The sequence below is a fragment of the Rattus rattus genome, chromosome 10 (assembly GCF_011064425.1).
Source record: "Rattus rattus isolate New Zealand chromosome 10, Rrattus_CSIRO_v1, whole genome shotgun sequence".
Taxonomy (NCBI): Eukaryota; Metazoa; Chordata; class Mammalia; order Rodentia; family Muridae; genus Rattus; species Rattus rattus.
Genome location: NC_046163.1, coordinates 33242538 through 33260699, shown reverse-complemented (window position 1 = coordinate 33260699; position 18162 = coordinate 33242538). Strand labels below are relative to the sequence as shown.

Below are 18162 nucleotides of genomic sequence, written 5' to 3'. Positions count from 1 at the left end.
AGCATCTGACGGACTAGGTCAGGGCCCATCAAAAACGACATCTTGTTATCTGTACTCACTTGGATAAAGGTAGAATTATCCACACAAACCTTCGTACGCTGAGGACCTGGTTAATCTCAGGTAAAATCCTTTGTGATTTCTCGAAACAGTCAAACTCCAAGGAAGAGTGAGTAGATGTGTGGTCAACGTCCGTCTCCCATTCCATATCGCTCCTTATGCACAGCTTCCCCAAACCACAGAACTCAGAGTATCTTACTGAAGCAAGCCTTAAGATCTCTGCACTGGACATCAGGAAGCAGAGTCCTCTCATTCTAAGTTAATTTCTTGACTTAGTTAGGGTTTTACTGCTATGAACAGACACCACATGACCAAGGCAACATTATAAGGACAACATTTAATAGGGGCTGGCTTACAGGTTTAGAGGTTCAATCCATTACCACCAAGGCAGGAACATGCCAGTATGTAGGCAGGCATGGTGCAGGCAGGGCTGAGAGCTCTCCATTTTCATCTGAAGGCTGCTAGTGGAAGACTGGCTTCCAGGCAGCTAGGAAGAGGGTGTTAAAGCCCACACCCACTGTGACACAGCTACTCCAACAAGGCCACACCTCCAAACAGTGCGACTTCCTAGGTCAAGCGTATTCAAGCCAGGACATTTCTGTTGCTGTAGTAAAATACCCAGACAGATGACAGCATGGGAGGGCAATGTTTATTTGGCTTACAGTTTTAGGTTGCAATTCATTATTTCAGGAACGTCAAGGTAGGGACTTAAAGCCTGACATCTACAGTCAAGAGCTAAAGAGAACAAGTGTACCATGCTGCCTGCTTGCTTTCAGGAGTGTCATTCACTTAGTTAGCCCAGAGGATTCTACTCCCAGAACTTATTCTTTGACTGGGTCCAGAGCTCACAGACTACTCTTCACAGCCAGCTGCTTCAGTGTGCCCCCCTGCCTTCATATTCCAAGGCTGAAATTACAGGTCGCCTGCTACACACAACTAGCATTTGTGTGGGCCTTTAAGATGCAGATGCTGGTCCTCTTGATTGCAGCAGCAAAGCACTGTAACCACGGAGCCATTTCCCCATCCTCCTTGTCTTAGGGTTTTACTGCCGTGAAGAGACACCATGACCCAGGCAACTCTTATAAAGGACAACATTTAATTGGTGCTGGGTTACAGGTTCAGAGGTCCAGTCCATTGTCATCAAGGCAGGAGCATGGCAGCATCTAGGCAGGCATGGTGCTAGAGGACCTGAGAGTTTTATATCTTGATCTGACTGCAGCCAGGAGAAAACTACCACTCAGACAGCTAGGATGAAGGCCTTTCAAGCCCCGCCCCTACAGTGACGCAACAAGGCAACCTCTCCTCGTAGTGCCCCTCCCTGGGCCAAACGTATTCAAACCACCACAGTTCCTTACAGAGTTCACAAGACAGTTTTTCACAAAACACCTTTGGCGCCTCATTGTAAAATAATGCCCACATTGCTGAGCCAGTCATTGGACTCCCTCGTAGAGACCGCTAACCCATTGTCTCTGCTTCTTTTCTTTCCAGTCCTCCATCTCCCTGGGTCTTCTTCAGAATAGAAATACTTCAGAGATTACCCATCATCCTCAAACAACCCCTTTCTCTCCCTCCAAGCCTTTGCCTAAGCACCCTCTACTGCCTGGACTTTCCTCCGGCAAACTCCTACTTATCCCTGAAGGTGCAAACTTGAGTTTATATTTTCTTGTCTTCAGGATCTCTTCTTGGGTTTTCTTGACTCAATCAGACGCAACAGTTTCCTTCCTCTCTTCCCAGAGAACTCTGCCTTCATGTCTGTAAACCACATGTAGCAACTGCCGCTCACCCCACTGGGAGCTGAGGTCCTTGGAACAAGTCTGGGGCCAGCAATTTACACAATGCCTGGCACATGGGAGGCACAGTAGAAAATATTTGTCAAGTCCAAAGAATGTGGGTAAATAAATTCAGCTTAGATTTGGCTTTCCCTAATGTGTGGAGCAGCATTTAAAATCGGGAGAGAAAGGCCTCTAATGCGAGGTGTGAGAGCAGAGTTGCTTGGTTTTTAAAGCCATTTTGAGAACCAAAGACACAGCTTTGGGAAGGCACAGGGGCTCTGAGTTACTTTGCCCTTTCAACGCGTATGCATTACCATTTTCTGAGGCTTACACAGAGGCTACGAAAGGTGATATATTTTACAGAAATGAAGGACTGCCCACTGGATGTTACGATTGACGTTTGCCCCCTCACTAGATCTCCCACTGTGAGAAGCCTCTGCAGCCCGCCCTACTGTGTGGGGTGGCCACAGGCAGAAGGAAGCTGAGGGTCCGGCTCACAATGTTTCCTCTGTGCTTGGATTTCAGATGCTCAGCTCCCGGTATGATGAATTCCTGATGGAAGAGGACTACTGGTTTCTCGTTTTCACAGTAGGAGGGACTTTGGGTTGTGGAGGATTCAGGAGGGAAGGGGAAATACGTCCACTTTGGAGGCTTAGAGTAGATGAAATTAAGACTTCTTCCTGGAGACAGCTGGAGCTGGACACGATCCCTGGTGCTGTCAAAAATATAAATCTGAAGGGTTGGAGGATTGGCTTAGAGGTTTAGAGCACTTGCTGTATGTCCGGAGGGCGCAAGCGCCCCAAACTCACTTTGGATAGCCCGTAACTGTGTGTAACTCCAGCTTCAAAATTTCAAAGTTTCTGACACCTTCTTCTGGCCTCTGCGCGTGCGCACACACACACACACACACACACACAGGTGGGAGGGAGAGAAATACAATGTCTTTTAAAAATATATAAAGCTCTCAAGGAAAAAAAACTCAATACACATCTAACTCTAAGGGAGTTACATGCATGTAGCATTCTGAGAGTTGGTTTGGGGGCAGGCACGGCAGAGTGATGGCTCTAAAGGCTATCAGGAGAGGTCTATGTAACCCGGATACGTGGAGGACTGAGTTACCACAGATCTCTTGCTTCCAACTGACTCCGGCAACTGTTCTTGTCTCTCCCTTCTACCCCCAACTCCCCCCCAGACTCAAACACGGTTCATCAAAGCCCGGTGGTATAAAAGAGAAGCCATAAACAAAGAAGAACATGTCCTTCTTTATAAACGGCTCCAGGAGTCTCTGCTGCTAAGCCAGGCCTTGGCTAACATGCAGGAAATGGATTCTATCCAGTGGCAGAAAGTGGCTACCGAGAACCTGCGCCAGGGTGGGTCTCTCCAGGTAGAACTGACGACTCCAGTGTTCTTACAAGGTAAGGCGGTCACTTTTTCTTTCTTCCTTTAAATCGTGACCTTTAGGGAACTGGAAAATACAAGACTTATTTTATCAAATAAGTTTTATCTGGCAGGGAGTGGGGAGTCGCCTAAGTTTCAGGTGTGTGCCCACAGAGTCTCCGGGTCTTAACCTGCTCTACCTTACCAAGCTTCCTGGCATGGTTTTACCGTCCAACACCACCCCCCCATGCTTGAGGACCCTCTTTTAGAAGTTCCACTCACTATTTTTCAATGCTTTATTTTCTTTTAATAATCCTTAATAAAGCCTTATTCTAGTCAAGTGATAGTGGCGCACACCTTCAATCCCAGCACTCAGGGGGCACAGCAGGCACATGTCTGAGTTTGAGGCCAGCCTGGAGCAAGTTCCAGGACAGCCAGGGATACACAGAGAAACCCGGTCTCAAGAGCCTTATCACCTCCTCCTCCTCCTCCTCCTCCTCCTCCTCCCTCCTCCTCCTCCTCCCCCTCCCCCTCCTCCCCCCCCCTCCTCCCCCTCCTCCCCCCCCCCCTCCTCCCCCCCCCCTCCCCCCCCCCCCCGCCCCCCTCCCCTCCTCCTCATCCTCCTCCTCCCCCTCCTCCTTCCTCCTTCCCTCTCCTCCTCCCTCTCTCCCTCCTCTCCTTCCTCTTCCTCCTCCCCTCTCCTTCTCCTCCTCCTCCTCCTCCCTCTTCCTTCTCCTCCTCCTTCCTCTTCTTCCTCCCCTCTCCTTCTTCCCCTCCTCCTTTCTCTTCCTCCCTCCCTCTTCTTCCTCCTCTTCCCCTCCTCCCTCCTCTTCCCCTTCTTCCTCTTCCTCCTCCTTCTCCTCTTCCTCCTCCCCCTTCTCCTCCTCTTCCTCTTCTCCTCTTCTTCCTCCTCCCTCTTCCTTCTCCTCCTTCCTCCTCCTCCTCCTTCTCCTCCTCCTCCTCCTTCTCTTTCTCCTCCTCTTCTTCCTCCTCTTCCCCCTCCTCCTCCTCCTCTTCCTCTTCCTCCTCCTCCTTCTTCTCCTCCTCCTCCTCCCACCTCCCTCCTCCTCACTTGTATCTTTAGCATTCATTGGCAGGAAACTATGAGCCATTAAATCACATTGGTCTTGTCATCCTATATCACCCTGGTCTACAAGCTTCTAGTTCTGAAACTAATTCACAAAAAGCCCAAAACAAAGAAGATCCTAATTTTATTTGCCACATATGTAAAAAAAAAAATTAAAGCAATAGCACAATATTTGATATTCACTCTCATCTCCTCATTTCAAGAGACGATTGTTTCAAAAGGATCAAAAACCATTCAGACGAGTAAGTTACTTCTTAATATTGAATTAACAAGAGTTCCTTCAACACCATATCCCTGTCCTAGCAGAGAAGGGGAAACCTATCTCAGTCTAGAGTGGAAGGGAGTCTATGTTTCCTTGGTTCTCATTTAACTTAAAAAATGTGTGTTCTTTTAAACACCTCTGGTTCAAATAATATTTCAAAGGAAATGTCTTCAAGGTAAGTCCTGGATATTTGAACTTAGAATGGACAGCTCAACTCTGTCTCTGTTTTTCCTTCCCAGATACAAGTAAAATGTCCTTTAAGGATCTCTCCTTTAAGAATCCAAAATTGGCCATAGAAAAAATGAGTGAAGACTACAAAATATACTGTGAAAGGGTACCTCCGACAGGCAAGTATTTAAGGTTGGAGGTAAAGCAAGTGTGCTTTCTAAATCTAAGAATTCCCAGACTGCAGAGGCCTAAGTCAAAAGGGAAGTCCTACCTTGTTTGCAAAGAGATAATATTAATGCAAACAAAAGGCAAGTTTAAATCATTGAAGATGACAACAATTAAGATAATTCATTTCTTCTTTATTATCTAATAGACATTTTAAATAATGTGGCTTCATCTTCTGCCAAGTTTCCTGGAGCCAAAGATTTTTGTTGTCGTTTCCTTTCGGAGTCGGGGATTTGTGGAAGAATGTTAGGATGGATTCTTTGAGTGAGGAAAGCATCCAGGCTTTCTCAGAACTCTCCAGACTCCAATGGAAACTCAGAAGTTACAATAGCCTTTTAGAGTTGTCCCTCTAAAGGGAAGGTACCTGGGCTTTTGTACTGCCATCTTGACCCAGATGAAACGTGTTTGCCTCTGGGGCAGGGGGTACAGATACAACTGTCCACTGGGTCATCCAGTTTACCTTGGTTCAGGCACCAGAGGGAGCAGTGAGAGACCAGTAGTCTACACTGCTGGCACTAAGTACCTTAGTCCTAAAGGGAGGACGCAAGCACCCCCACCATGCCCGCTTGCTTCTTACAGAGAGTCCATCACATCTTGCAGTAACATCTCTGGAGATCGGGTTGGCACCTTGGAGAGCTTATTCTAGGAAGGAAATCGCACCACTGCAGTGTATACGGAGAGGAAGTCATCTTCCCTCCCTCTGCTCCCCATGCTGGGATCCCTCCCACTCAGCTGGTCTGGGGAGTCTACCACACAGGGCAGGGTAACTCCCGTCCCTGATGTGTGTGAGACCTACATTGTCATGAGTTCGCTGCTTATTGCTGCTTCCTTCACTTGACGATGTATCCTAGCATTGGGCCAAAGAGTACCAAAGAGTGGCAGGAACATTGTCCCTTTACCCTAACGTCCCCGAATGCTGGGCTTGTTCTAGTTGTCTCCTTTTCCACATTTATCCTTCCCTTCTCTGATAATGAAAAACCTCACTCCTATTGTCTTAAATTCAATTTTTTTTAAATAGCCCTGTCATGAGCGTAATCTGTCGTCACCACCATCCCTTTGTCTCACACATGCCTTTCCTCCCTCTCCTGGGCTTTCGTGCTTGGCACCAGTACCTTCACGCATGAGTGACTCCATATTTTGGCTAGAACTCCATGGCCATATTTAGGCCGATCCTTTAAGGGAAAGCATTCCTCATCCTGCTCTCTTAAGTTGACCCGAATCAGCAGGGATAAGGGACCTGAACTGCGAGGTACTGAGTGAGAGGGACGAGGAACAAAAGGAAGAGAAATAAAGACAGAAACAATAGCTAGGACCCCAGGGCCTTGCGTATGCTGATGACGTATGCCAATCGAGTTTGTTCTACCTTGTTCTTGCTTTTACGCCTAATGATTTTAGAACTCAATTGTTAAGAGTATGAAGCCAGGGCTAGAGAAATGGCTGAGGGGTTAAGAGCACTTGCTGCTCTTGCAAAGGATCTAGATTCCATTCCCATATGGCCCCTTACAACCATAACTCTAGTTCCAGTGGATCGGACACCCCCCTCTTCTGGCTCCCATGGGCACTGCACATATATCCATTCAGGCAAAAACATTCATACGCATAGATAAAAATCATTTTAGGGACTGGAGAAATGACTTTTGTCTAGATCTCTGTGTCCAGTAGACCCACTGAACTGGACCTCATCCAGGACTCCTTGAAATCCTACTTCTGATAAGCATCCTCTCTAATGAGGGCCCGTGGTGGCATTCTGAGTATCCAGGCAACAGTGCTGACTGGACATCACCTTTCTACACGTGGAAAGTCTCCTTTCCAGCTGTCTCTCACGATACGATGCCTGACAGAAACAACTCATAGGAGAAAGGGTTTATTTGGCTTCTCATCCAGGTACAACCGAAGTAGGAACTCGGGGAACGAGGTGCATCCACAGCCAAAGAGTAAAGAATCTTCCTCTTTGTTACTGAAGGAACGTCCGGTTTCTTAAGCTTCTCTCATTTACAGAAATGCCAGTTATCTTAAGAAAAACACGGTGTGGGAAATTTTCCTATTTTTCAAGTCCCGAACTTTTCTTTATGCTCACTATGTCCTACACACTGAAAGTTATCGTTTTTAACACGCTCTTCCCATGTTTAACATCTTTTTCTTATCTTGGTGTTTTAACTGAGTTCTTGGGGCTTATTTGTGACTTTAAAATGTGCTTTTGTTTTGTCCCAGCACTGTTTACGTGTTTAGCCTTGGGAAAGATTGTTGTTGTACACCTTGGTGGGATTTTTTTTCTTCTCTATCCCAAGTCTTCTATTGTTCGAATTTCATTTTTCAATCAATCCAGTTGCATTTATTTAGAGCCAATGTACATATCTATTGTTTTTTAAATAACTTTTGTATGCCGCCTATCACAGACATATTTTCAAATCAGACAAAAATGCCCTGAATGTGCACATTGTATTCACCACGCCTCTCAAGCCATCAACTGTTTAAGTAGACCATGCTCTGGTTTTGAACAGGGAGATAACTCTGTATCTGCTCTTGATGATCTTGTAGTCGGGGATTCTCTCCTCTAAAATTAGAGACTCTTAGGTAGCCAAGGTTAGCCTCAAACTCACTTTATAACTCACAATGGTGTTGAGCTTCAGATCTCCTGAGTCCACTTTGGAAATGCTAGGACGACAGGCAAGGACATCATATTGTGCAAGGGGTTGAACCCAGGGTTTCACGAATGCTAGGTAAGCACTCTGCCAACTAACAACATCCCAAACCCTCAAAGAGTTTTGATGACGGTGAGATCCATGGAATCTATTATCTTTCAAAAACATTTAAGTACATTTCTTCGAGTAATTGGTCTAATGTACATCCGCTGAGCTGTTCTGAGCTGTGTGAGGACTGCCAGATCGCCATTGTGGTGGGAGTCACTTCCTTAGAAAGAAAATGGTTCTAGCCAAAGCAAGAAGTCAAGCGGGGCCACTTTAAGATGAGGTCAATAGTCTTAAGTTCAAATGGCTACAAAGTAAAACTTTCAAGAGGCAAATACTTCTATTTGCTTCCAAGAAAACAGCCAAAGTGCCAACAAAGACAGGACGCCATATGCATCGTGGCTGGATGAAAGAATTACACTGGAAGGTCGGTAGCATCTCACCTTCTGTAAGGTACAGTGACTGTGCCTTACTGTACCTTACTGTACTCCAGTAAGAAGTACAGTGCACTTGGTGTCAGCAGTCTCTCAGGAAGATGGGCTCTAGGCATAATGGCCAGCATCTCCAAGGAAGGTGGCCTCTGGCCTAATGGCCAGTGACTTTAAGGAAGGTGAGCTCTAGGCCTGATGGCCAACGTGCATAGTTAATACACCTTGACCTGATGTCAGTGTCCAGCTGTGCCTGACACAGGAGTTGTGAATGATGCCTGATAAATGTCCCTTCTCATTAACTCTTTATAAACTATTGTTACCTAACTGTGTGGTCTTTCTCAGATTTTACAGTGGAAATTATCAAGCAGCCCAGGGTCTCATACTCACAAAGGAAAATATCCTTTGTCAAAAGGTCCGTCATAAGGAAGCCTTCCATGAGACCGAGGTAAGATGGTGGGTCTAGCTAGAGTAGTGTCTCTAGGCATAAACTTCATTTCTATGTTGGGGTTCCCAGACCTTTTTCTGTAGATCGTATGCATATGAACAAGACACTCTACATGTTAAGTCGTTTGTTTTATAATGTACCGTATAACATGTATTACAAAATAACTTTTTCAAACTTAAACTATAACAGACAACTTTTAAAATTTGTATGTATTTCTTAATATACATTCATACACACACACACACACACACACACACACACACACACACACACATACACACACACATCCATCCATCCATGATAGCATATTGATGGGTCAGTATTTTGTAGACCCTGTGTAGGTCACTACTGATGTCATGGGTCCACAGCCATATCTGAAAGACAGCATTTCACAGCACTCTGTATTCTCCACCTCCTACATTCTTTCTACCTTCGCTTCTGAGATGTTCCCCGAGCCTTAGAGAAGGTTGATGTAGGTTTCCTTTTTCAGGTTGAGCAATCAGCAGTCACTTTTTCTGAACACTTTGACCTGTTAGGAATCTCCACATTAACTGTCACTATCATGGATCCCCTTCTATGTTAGCCTGCATAGGTCGACTGTCTTCCACACTGTAGATGAAGCAGGCTTTGCTTAATCCTGTCTTCTCTCTCTCTCTCTCTCTCTCTCTCTCTCTCTCTCTCTCTCTCACACACACACACACACACACACACACACACACCTCGTTGTGAATAGCACATATATCCCAACTCATTTGGGGACTTTAGGTCCCATACTGTTAAAGTAGCCTCTGGTTTCTTTCTTCATATCTCTCCACTTTCTAAATAGTCTAAGAGTCCATCACTGCTGATAAAAGATTCTGTGGCATTTCCCACATAGGCACAAATGCCACTTAGACATAAAAGGTTCTCTGAGAGTTACATCTGCTGTAATTTCCTGCTCCCAACTGTATCCCCAGAGAGCATGGCCAATATCACATGTTACTTTTTAGTGCTTTATTTCTTAACTATGCTTCCTCCTTTCTTGGTTATAATTTTCTCTTAGGCCAACTTACTCATTTTACTCCATTTCTGTGTAATTACTAGCTACATGAAAAGTTCATCTCTAGATTATGAAAACATGGTAGTGTATAAAAATACAGTCAAATATCCAGAAAAATATTTTGTATATTAAAAAAATGCCCACAGGAATGCTTCTGTTACTGTAGCATTCGCCAGAGGTGGTGAATCCTCTGTCTGTCCTAAACACTGTGACTAAATCTTCCTCCCCTTGGATAATGGAAACCATTTCCTGATATGCAACCAACCATTCCTCTTTATGTTCTAGTCTGTATTAGTCACCATCCTCCACTCAGACGACGCAACTATTTCCAACCTAGTTGAGCATGGATCATAAAAAGTCTTTTCTAAACCAGATAGCCTATGACTTAAGATCACAGCTAAGGCCAGAGATGTCACATGCTATGTCTTGGCCATCTAATGATGTTGATGATAATGGTATAATATAATATGCATCATAGCAATAAAGACAGTTCTTGTCTTTTGCTATTTGTTGTTCGCTTTTGTTTTGTTTTGTTTTGAAGACAAGGTCTCATTTTGTAGCCCTGGCTGTCCTGCCTCTGCCTCTCAAGTCCTGGGATTAAAGGCTTACACCACCACACCCAGCCATTCCTGCCCTTAATCTAAGACATATACTTGGGAATTAACAAAGCTGACATTGAAGTTTTATGACTAAGTTTTGTCTGAACCCTATGGGTGTATAGTAGAAGAGAAAAAAAAATTGAGTGTGAATTAAGAAAAGTTAGACTCCAGGAAGAGTCTTAAACTGCATGTAGGGGCTCCACTTCATAGAAAAGAGACCATGTGTGGAATCCCAGATAGGACAAAGATGGACCCAGTTAGCCCATTTTCCTTGGCTTACCATAAGGCCTTAAAACTGTAATTAAAAATGAAAAGAATGGGTCCTTGAGAGACGGCTCAGTGGTTAGGAGAAGTCGCTGCTTTTGCAAGGACCTGAGTTCAGTTCCTCGCATCTGTTTGATGCTCACAACCTCCAGGATCAGGGCTCCAACACTTTATTCCAGCCTTTGCACAAGCAGACACACACGTGTTACAGACAAAGAGCTCATACACATAAAGCACGATGCATACATCTTTTACAGTACTTTTTAATTTTTTGTGGTGGATAAGCACATGAGATATTCAATAAGAAAAGTATGGGGTGCCCTAGGAAGCCCCGCAGCCTCTATTCTGAGTTACTATTTGGACTGTGTAGAAGTTCGTTGTGTTATACAGTCTTTGGGTCTGGTTTATTTCATTAGTATATATTAATAAAAATATATATTTCAATATTATATAAATTATATCTATTTTAATTTGCCGCCCTTTTATTATAAATTTTAAAAGAAACTTAAGGGAATGGAAAACACTTAAGAAAAAGCAGAGGGGGTACCACGCAAACACACTGTGAAGCGCAAGTTACTTCAATAACTTCATTAACAAGTTACCGTAATAATCTTCTAGAAATGCTCAGGTTTCTAAAAGCTGATTCGAAGACAACCTGAAAGTGTTGCTAAATTTATAGAAACAGTAACAAAATAAAAAAAAAAACAGAAATTGTGATTAAAAACTGGTCTCCTTCAAGCAGGATCAAAAAGGAGGATTTTCCAGGTATGTTGGTGCACATCTTTAATCCCAGCGTTTGGAGGCAGAGGCAGGCAGATCTCTGGGAGTTCATGAAGTCATTCCCAGTACAGCCAGAGCCACACATTTAGACCCAGTCTCAAACAAAAAAAGTGATAGATCTTTAATTATTTAATTTTTTTCATATAGCACATCCTAGGTAGTATCACTGGAGAATTCTGGGAAATATTTAAAGGAGAGATAGTACCAACATTATAATTGCTCTTTGAGGGAATAGAAGAAACTCTTACTTATCCTATGAGGCCAATATCCTCCTGATTCCCAAAGCAGAGGCATCTTAAAAGCCTCAGACTACTTCCCTTTGAATCCAGACACACAAATCTCTAACAAATAGGAAACCAAATCCAGTAACAACAACAATAAAAAAAAATATCACATAGCATCAACAACTGGAATTTGTCTAAGGAACACAAGATTCAGTTAACATCTAAACGTCTGTATTGGTCTTCCCTAGAATAACAGTGTTGATAGAATGAGTACGTATTGAAAGGAAATTTTTTTTGAGATTTCGTATACAATATAACTGGAGTAGTCCACCAATGGCCACCTCACACTGGAAAGATTGCTCAGCTCAGGAGGCTGGGTGCCTCAGGAGGTGCGGTCTGGTGTTGAAGACCTGGGGGGATTCCTGGAGAGTCACTCACTGGTCATAGTTGAGGAAGCTAATTCTAGTATCGATGAGGAAGAGCATAAGAGCGAATGCAAGTAAACAAATACAATTTTTTTTTCTTTTCCCTTATACTCGGGCTGACACTGAAAAATTCAACTTATATTTAGGATAGACCTTTCCATTTCAAATAAATCTGCTCAAGAAATAAGACATACCTTTTAGTCAATTTCAGTCCCAATCAATTCAACAACCAAAATTAACCACCACATATGCCATATTAAATAAATGAGGTAGAAAACTTACATGATTATCTCATCTGATATCTCTTAAACCATGGTTTTAAAAATCATGATTTAAGGGGAAAAAAGCCTTCAGAATGAGAATAGAAAAAAATAAAGCTATGTCATCCTGATAAACGATGCCTATCAAAAACCTATGGCTATTATCCAACATAAAAGCATACGTCCATAAATGGGTAAATTGGTCAAAAGATGGTTACATGCAGGCAGCTTTGACTAATAACTGTGACTGTGACGTAAGATGAGGTTACGCGAGCAGTTAAAATTAGAGAGGGGAGTAACTAGAGATACAGTTACACCCTGCCAATGAAGATGAAACCCCAGAGGGAGGTCAGCCTACTCAGAAAAGACTTGTGAGAGAAAAGGAAAGGGGATTGTGGGTGAAACATTAGCTCTAACTCCATTCAAGGAGCAGTCGGACGTGCTGGGGTCTCGCCTTTAATCCCTGCACTGGAGAGGCAGAGGCAGGCAGCCTCCCAGCCCCAGAAGCTATGCTGTAACTCATGTTCCACTCCATTCCCTACCCAGAACGGTCTCTGAGGTCACTATCTTTCCTCTCTCTCAACACAATGCTCCGTTTTCCAGGAACATGACAGAAATCCTCCTAAATAATGCACACCTGGAGTACTTCAGAGAGTTCCTCAAAGACCGGAAGTCTGAAAACCCGTTGCAGTTCCTGGTAGCCGTGCAGAAGATCATGACGGAGACCAATGAGAAGACGTATAAGACAACCTTAGAAAATATAACCAAGACTTTTCTCCACGGCAAGGTCCCTCCTGGTGTGTCTCTCTTTCTCTTAATTCTCCGTTCGGTTTCTTGGGAGGAAAAGTGTGGGAAGTAGCCTGACTCCATCAAAACCGCTAGAGAGAGCCGAAGAGGGGACTAGCCACATGGGGGCAATATTGAGACACCGAGGATGAATGCAGAGAACAATTTTAAGCCCAAAGTCATAAACATTGGTGAAAGGAGCCAAAGTGAGATACATTTATATCCGTGTATCATTAATTACCTTTATTTTGGGGGAATCTAATCCCAGTAAGGTAGGAATTAGTAGCTGCATTTTCTAAACAAAGAAAGTGCAACGCGTGGAAGTTAGCTAACTTAGTCCATTTAATGTAAATTCCATTTACTTATCATCAAAATGGGGCTAGCCATAAGCAAACAGGTGGTGCCCTCCGTCTTAGGAAGAAGAGTTGAGCTGGAGAACCGTCTGTCTGACAAACATTTATAAATGGTGACTTGTTTTCCTGTCTAAGATGGTGGTAAACTTGGCCTGTGGGAATACATCTTAGCTAGAGATTGCAAGTAAAGTTTAGCTTGTAAAAAAGGAGGTGAGAACACAATGCCCTTCTAACGCTGTGGCGCTGAGCTTCCTGTCTGTCACAGGAGAACAGGCAGAGTTTATGTAGGCAGAAAGGAGCTCGTTTGTTTGGTGGGTTTTTTGTTTGTTTGTTTTTGTTTTTTGTTTTTCGTGGGGTTTTTTTGGGGGGGAGGGGACTTGGTTTTGTTTTGTTTATCCAAGACAAGCATAAAAATACAAAAAAAAAATAGAAGTTCGAAAGTAACAAGTGTCTCTAGTTCATTTATTTGTTTGAAACAGGTATTGCCACATTGCAGACTGGCCTGAAACTCAACTATGTAGCCCAGACTGGCCTTAAACTCTCAAACTTCCTGCATCTGCCTGCAGGTGCTAGGATGTGCCAGTTTGTAGGTACAATTCAAATGCATTAATAATAAACTCAGAATCACCAATGTTGCATTGATATCACATTAATGCAATTATAAGAAGTTATAAAGCACTTCCCCCTTGTTGTGCCTTAAACAAGAGGGAGCCCAGATTTGAATTTCTACTTTTCCCTTGTCTTCTGCCGGGAGCTAAGTTCCACTGCCAACTCCACAGGTTCACTGACAGCCTAAACTATAATTCTTATGTCTAAGTTAACACTGAACTTTTGCATAGATAAAACCAGTCAATACTTTATCTTCTGTCCTTGCAACTACAATAAATCATTCTTTCCTTTTATGATCTTTAGTTAAGGTTTTATGGCCTAAAAGAATGTATTCCTAAATTGTGAATCTGCCTGCCTGCTTTCAGTCTAATGAGATTAACGTGTGACATGTGAAGACTGGCAGAGTTCTAATTGCAGTTTTCATGTCAGAGAGGACTTTAATTGCAGCCTTTATTATGAAGGGCTGAATAATTATTAGTATAAATTTAGGAATTCTTATAGACTCATCAGAATTAAGAAATCATCTATTTTGTCCATATTGCATCACTACAAGACAGTACATCTTCAGTGATCTGCAGAAAATCTGCCCAGAAGGGTGGGCTAATACCCAGGGATTGTTAAATTAATTTAATGATGACAGGAAGGACATATCAATAGCAGGAATCAATCCTGAGATTAGTCTCTTAGGGTCTTGCCTCCAGAGTGTGTCTACCATCATCTATGCAAAATGGTGGACATTTCAGGAAAAGTCATCCTACAGTCTTAGCCTCTTCAAGATGGCTCCTGGCAGTCTTCCATTTCGTGAGTATGAACCTGTGCCTGCCTGAATGCTGTCTTGTGGATCCGTCCCTGTGTCTGTGTGTTCCTGTGTATAACAGTCCATGGCAAAGGGTTGTGCTCTTTCTTACTGAACAGCACAGGAAGCACAATATGAAGACGGAATGGGGTACTTTACAGAAATCATTAAGGGATAAGGGATGAAGTCACTGATTCCAGCTGATTTCAACTGACCCAGATGTCAAACAAGCCAATGCTATCAAGCGAAATCCATACATTGCTCCAACATTTTTTGTGGACATTCATTTTACAAAGCTGGTTTGGTCCTATTTTCTGTCCATAGCAAATTACCATAACATACATGCATTCATTCATCTTGGGACAGGGGTGTGGGGGAGTATGTAATTTGAGATTTGCATCAGATGTAAAGATTAATTACACGGGAAATCTAAGGCAAGGAAGGTCAGTTGATATATTGTTCTCTTAAAGGCAGGTTAAACAGCCTATGTATACTGCAGTAGTAGACCTATAAAGCCGTAAGTGACCTCAGGGTACATTATTAACTCTGTGAGGTCCACACAAAGTTCCTGTCCTTTAGAATGTAAGAGATACTTTTATCCTAATGCATCAGCACATACAAGGAATACTTGTTTGCTGAGTTTCAAGATGAGTTTTGTACATCATTCCGGAGGGTCTCAGAGAGAAAGCAATATCCAGATGCCCCACAGTGCATTCTCAAGTCATTAACAAACCGACTGTCTCTGGACACGAGGAGTGTCATGGTGTACTCCACAGTGATTTCCATATCTCGAGCTCTCCTTCTGTACCTAAAGATTTTGTTTTGTTCCTTTCCTCCTAAGCCTCTCTCTAAACTGAAAAACTTCACCCCAGCTACAGAAACGAATTTAAATTTTAATTTAATAACATTTTATTTTCTTTTAAGCTTTCATCTTTGAAATGGGACTAAGGAAGTTTCCCATAATTAGTTTCCCATAACATTTGAAATGTTCTTTGGAGATTTGTAAGTTGTAGAAGGCTCAGCTCATAGTGAGGTCAGCTTAAGAACAGAGGGCCATGAGCCTCATGAAATCACCAAACGACAGACAAAAATGACCCTTCTTCCCTTCCTCCCTCTCTCCCTCCCTCCCTCTCTCCCTCCCTCCTTCCCTTCTTTCCTTTCTCTTCTCTCCCTCCCTTTCTCTAATTCTTTAGAAGAAATTCTGCAGTGTGATGCTCCTTTTGTCAAAGAAATCGTTAACACGCGCCATATCACCACCACCACGTTGCTGATGCTCCAGGGCATTGTCATGAAATCTGTAGAAGAAAAGTGGTGAGCATGCTCAGAGGGTTTGGGGCTCCTTCTAGAGTTGCTTCCTAGCTTTGAAAAGTCACATTGAACAAAGGTGTCCTAGACCTCCTAGTGTACTGCCAGAGCCGTCCTCCAACAGAAACACCAAGCTTACTTTGAAATCTCCTGCCTGACTGTGTTGTGTGTTTGCAACACACACACACACACACACACACGTACACATATACAGACACATATACACACAAACACACACACATATACACAGGCACATATACATACATACACAAAACACAGAGAGAGAGAGAGAGAGAGAGAGAGAGAGAGAGAGAGAGAGAGAGAGAGGAAGAGCACAGCATTAAGAAGGATAGATAGGCTGACTTTATATAAGAATTGAGATAGCAAGAAGAGAGCTTTTGAGTAACCCACCATTCCCATTGTAACTCCTGCAGAAGCTGACATGGAATAGAGCTTGTTGTATTTCACACATGGTGGTTCTATCCTCTTTAATGTTCTCTCTCTGGTAGGTTTAAGGAATACCAAGACTTGTTCCCACCGCGTCCTGTGGAGGTAGAGCCTGTTGAAACTCATGTCGTCCCTAGGAAGCCCTCAAAGACAATAACAACACACCTACATGATTCTCAGGTCAGTGAGAAAGAAGAGAGAGGGGAGGATGTTTCAGGCAGGAAAGCCATTGTCCAAGCACTGTCAACTGTACAAAAGATTGTCCCTGTTAGGCCACCTGATACATCACTGGAAGAAAGGATTATTCTTGGCTGTGTGAGTTGTGTTTTAAGCCCCATTTTACAAAAGGATAATCTGAGGCTCTGGAAAAACTGTCCTGGGAAGTCCCTTTCTGATCTGCCTGCCTCTGGCGCCAATACGTGAGAGTCACAAGCTCTCCGGAGATGGCACTGTCCGTGTTGCTGCAGCTCATGTTTGCTTTAAGGATGTGGATTGTCGGTCAGGACAAATGGTTTTGCTCATCTTTCTGCACAAAGATTAGATTGATTAGCCTGGGCTCATCCAGTCACTGGCAACATGAGCGTCACCTTGCAGTATGACAAAGGGTGGGCCTGGAGCATGTGTCCCACAGACCAGAAGATCCCAGAAAGATGATGCCAAGGGCTGGCAGTGAGCATGCCCACTCCTCCTCCCAAAAGCAACTGCCCCTCTTACCCTTTTTCCTTAAAAAGAGAGAAAGGGAGAAGAGACAAGAATGGCGCTCAGGGAAGTCATTTCACGAGGTTTGAAAAGGCAAACATACTCCTTTAAGGAACCTCATATTCTGTGTGAGTCATTTAGGTAGAAAAGATTGAGCCCAATTCTATCGGATCCCAAAGATCAGGTTAAAATAATATCTAAAAATAAGATTGAAGACCAGCAGTGTAGACATGAAAATGTGCTGGTCTCCCCTCTCTGCTCTCGCTGTTTATGAGCCAAAGCTGGCACGGTCTCTAAATCTGGATAGTTGGATGCTTGAGAGAATGTGTTTGTCGAATCAGCGAGCTTTGTTATAATTTCAGCTTTTCCGGGGCAGACAAAAGGAAACCAGAATGTTGTTAGTGCCTGCTGTGGGTAACACACATCCTAAGGCTCGCCACACCGCTGAAGGCTGTTGTTTTTGTGTTACACAGAAACACAAGTAAACTGACCTGAGTTACACATCTATGGAGACAGTAGAGTCTACCCTGAAAGTCTCTAGCTCCCAAATCCACTGCACTTTAGTGCTCCACCGCCATCTCTAAAGCCGTGTTTGCGTTGACCTTCCCTCTCCAGGGACTGGGGTAAAGACCTGAGCACTTTATCTCAGCAATAAGATAGTTTTTTTTTTTTTGTTTTTTGTTTTTTTTTTTTGGCTTGACTTAACAAATTTTCTGGAATGAGCCCAGTACCTATTAGAGGAATGCAGAAACAGAATGTGTTCGCTTGTACAAAGGAGGAGGAGGCCCAAGTGGGGTAATGGATACCTTAAAGTTTTCTTAATGGTTAGAAGTGGGTTCACGGCTTTCTCTATTTCTTTAACACTTTAAGATCTGCTGAGCCGTCATTTCCTCACAGCAGCTTGTTCCTTCCCAATTTTTTTGAATGCTGACCTTCGCTGCTGCCGGAAGGGTGTGTGGTAAAAGGAGTTCGAGCACAGGCTTCATGGTTGGAGCCAGACTCCTCTATTCGGCAACTACTTAGTCTGAGGCAGACTTACTTGGGTTCCCTCACCCTTAAAATGGG

At 43.5% G+C, this 18162-nt stretch overlaps 1 protein-coding gene across 2 annotated transcripts in view; it reads left to right on the top strand.

The window, feature by feature from the left end:
• Window positions 1-18162, top strand: part of Rgsl1 (regulator of G protein signaling like 1) — a 50978-nt gene that overhangs the window by 11328 nt on the left and 21488 nt on the right. For both annotated transcript variants that reach the window (XM_032915081.1, XM_032915082.1), the window contains exons 8-14: window positions 2355-2417; window positions 3022-3244; window positions 4795-4902; window positions 8409-8511; window positions 12706-12899; window positions 15840-15957; window positions 16461-16578. In XM_032915081.1, coding sequence (XP_032770972.1) covers window positions 2355-2417; window positions 3022-3244; window positions 4795-4902; window positions 8409-8511; window positions 12706-12899; window positions 15840-15957; window positions 16461-16578 — 927 coding nt within the window. The remainder of the gene's footprint in view (window positions 1-2354; window positions 2418-3021; window positions 3245-4794; window positions 4903-8408; window positions 8512-12705; window positions 12900-15839; window positions 15958-16460; window positions 16579-18162) is intronic.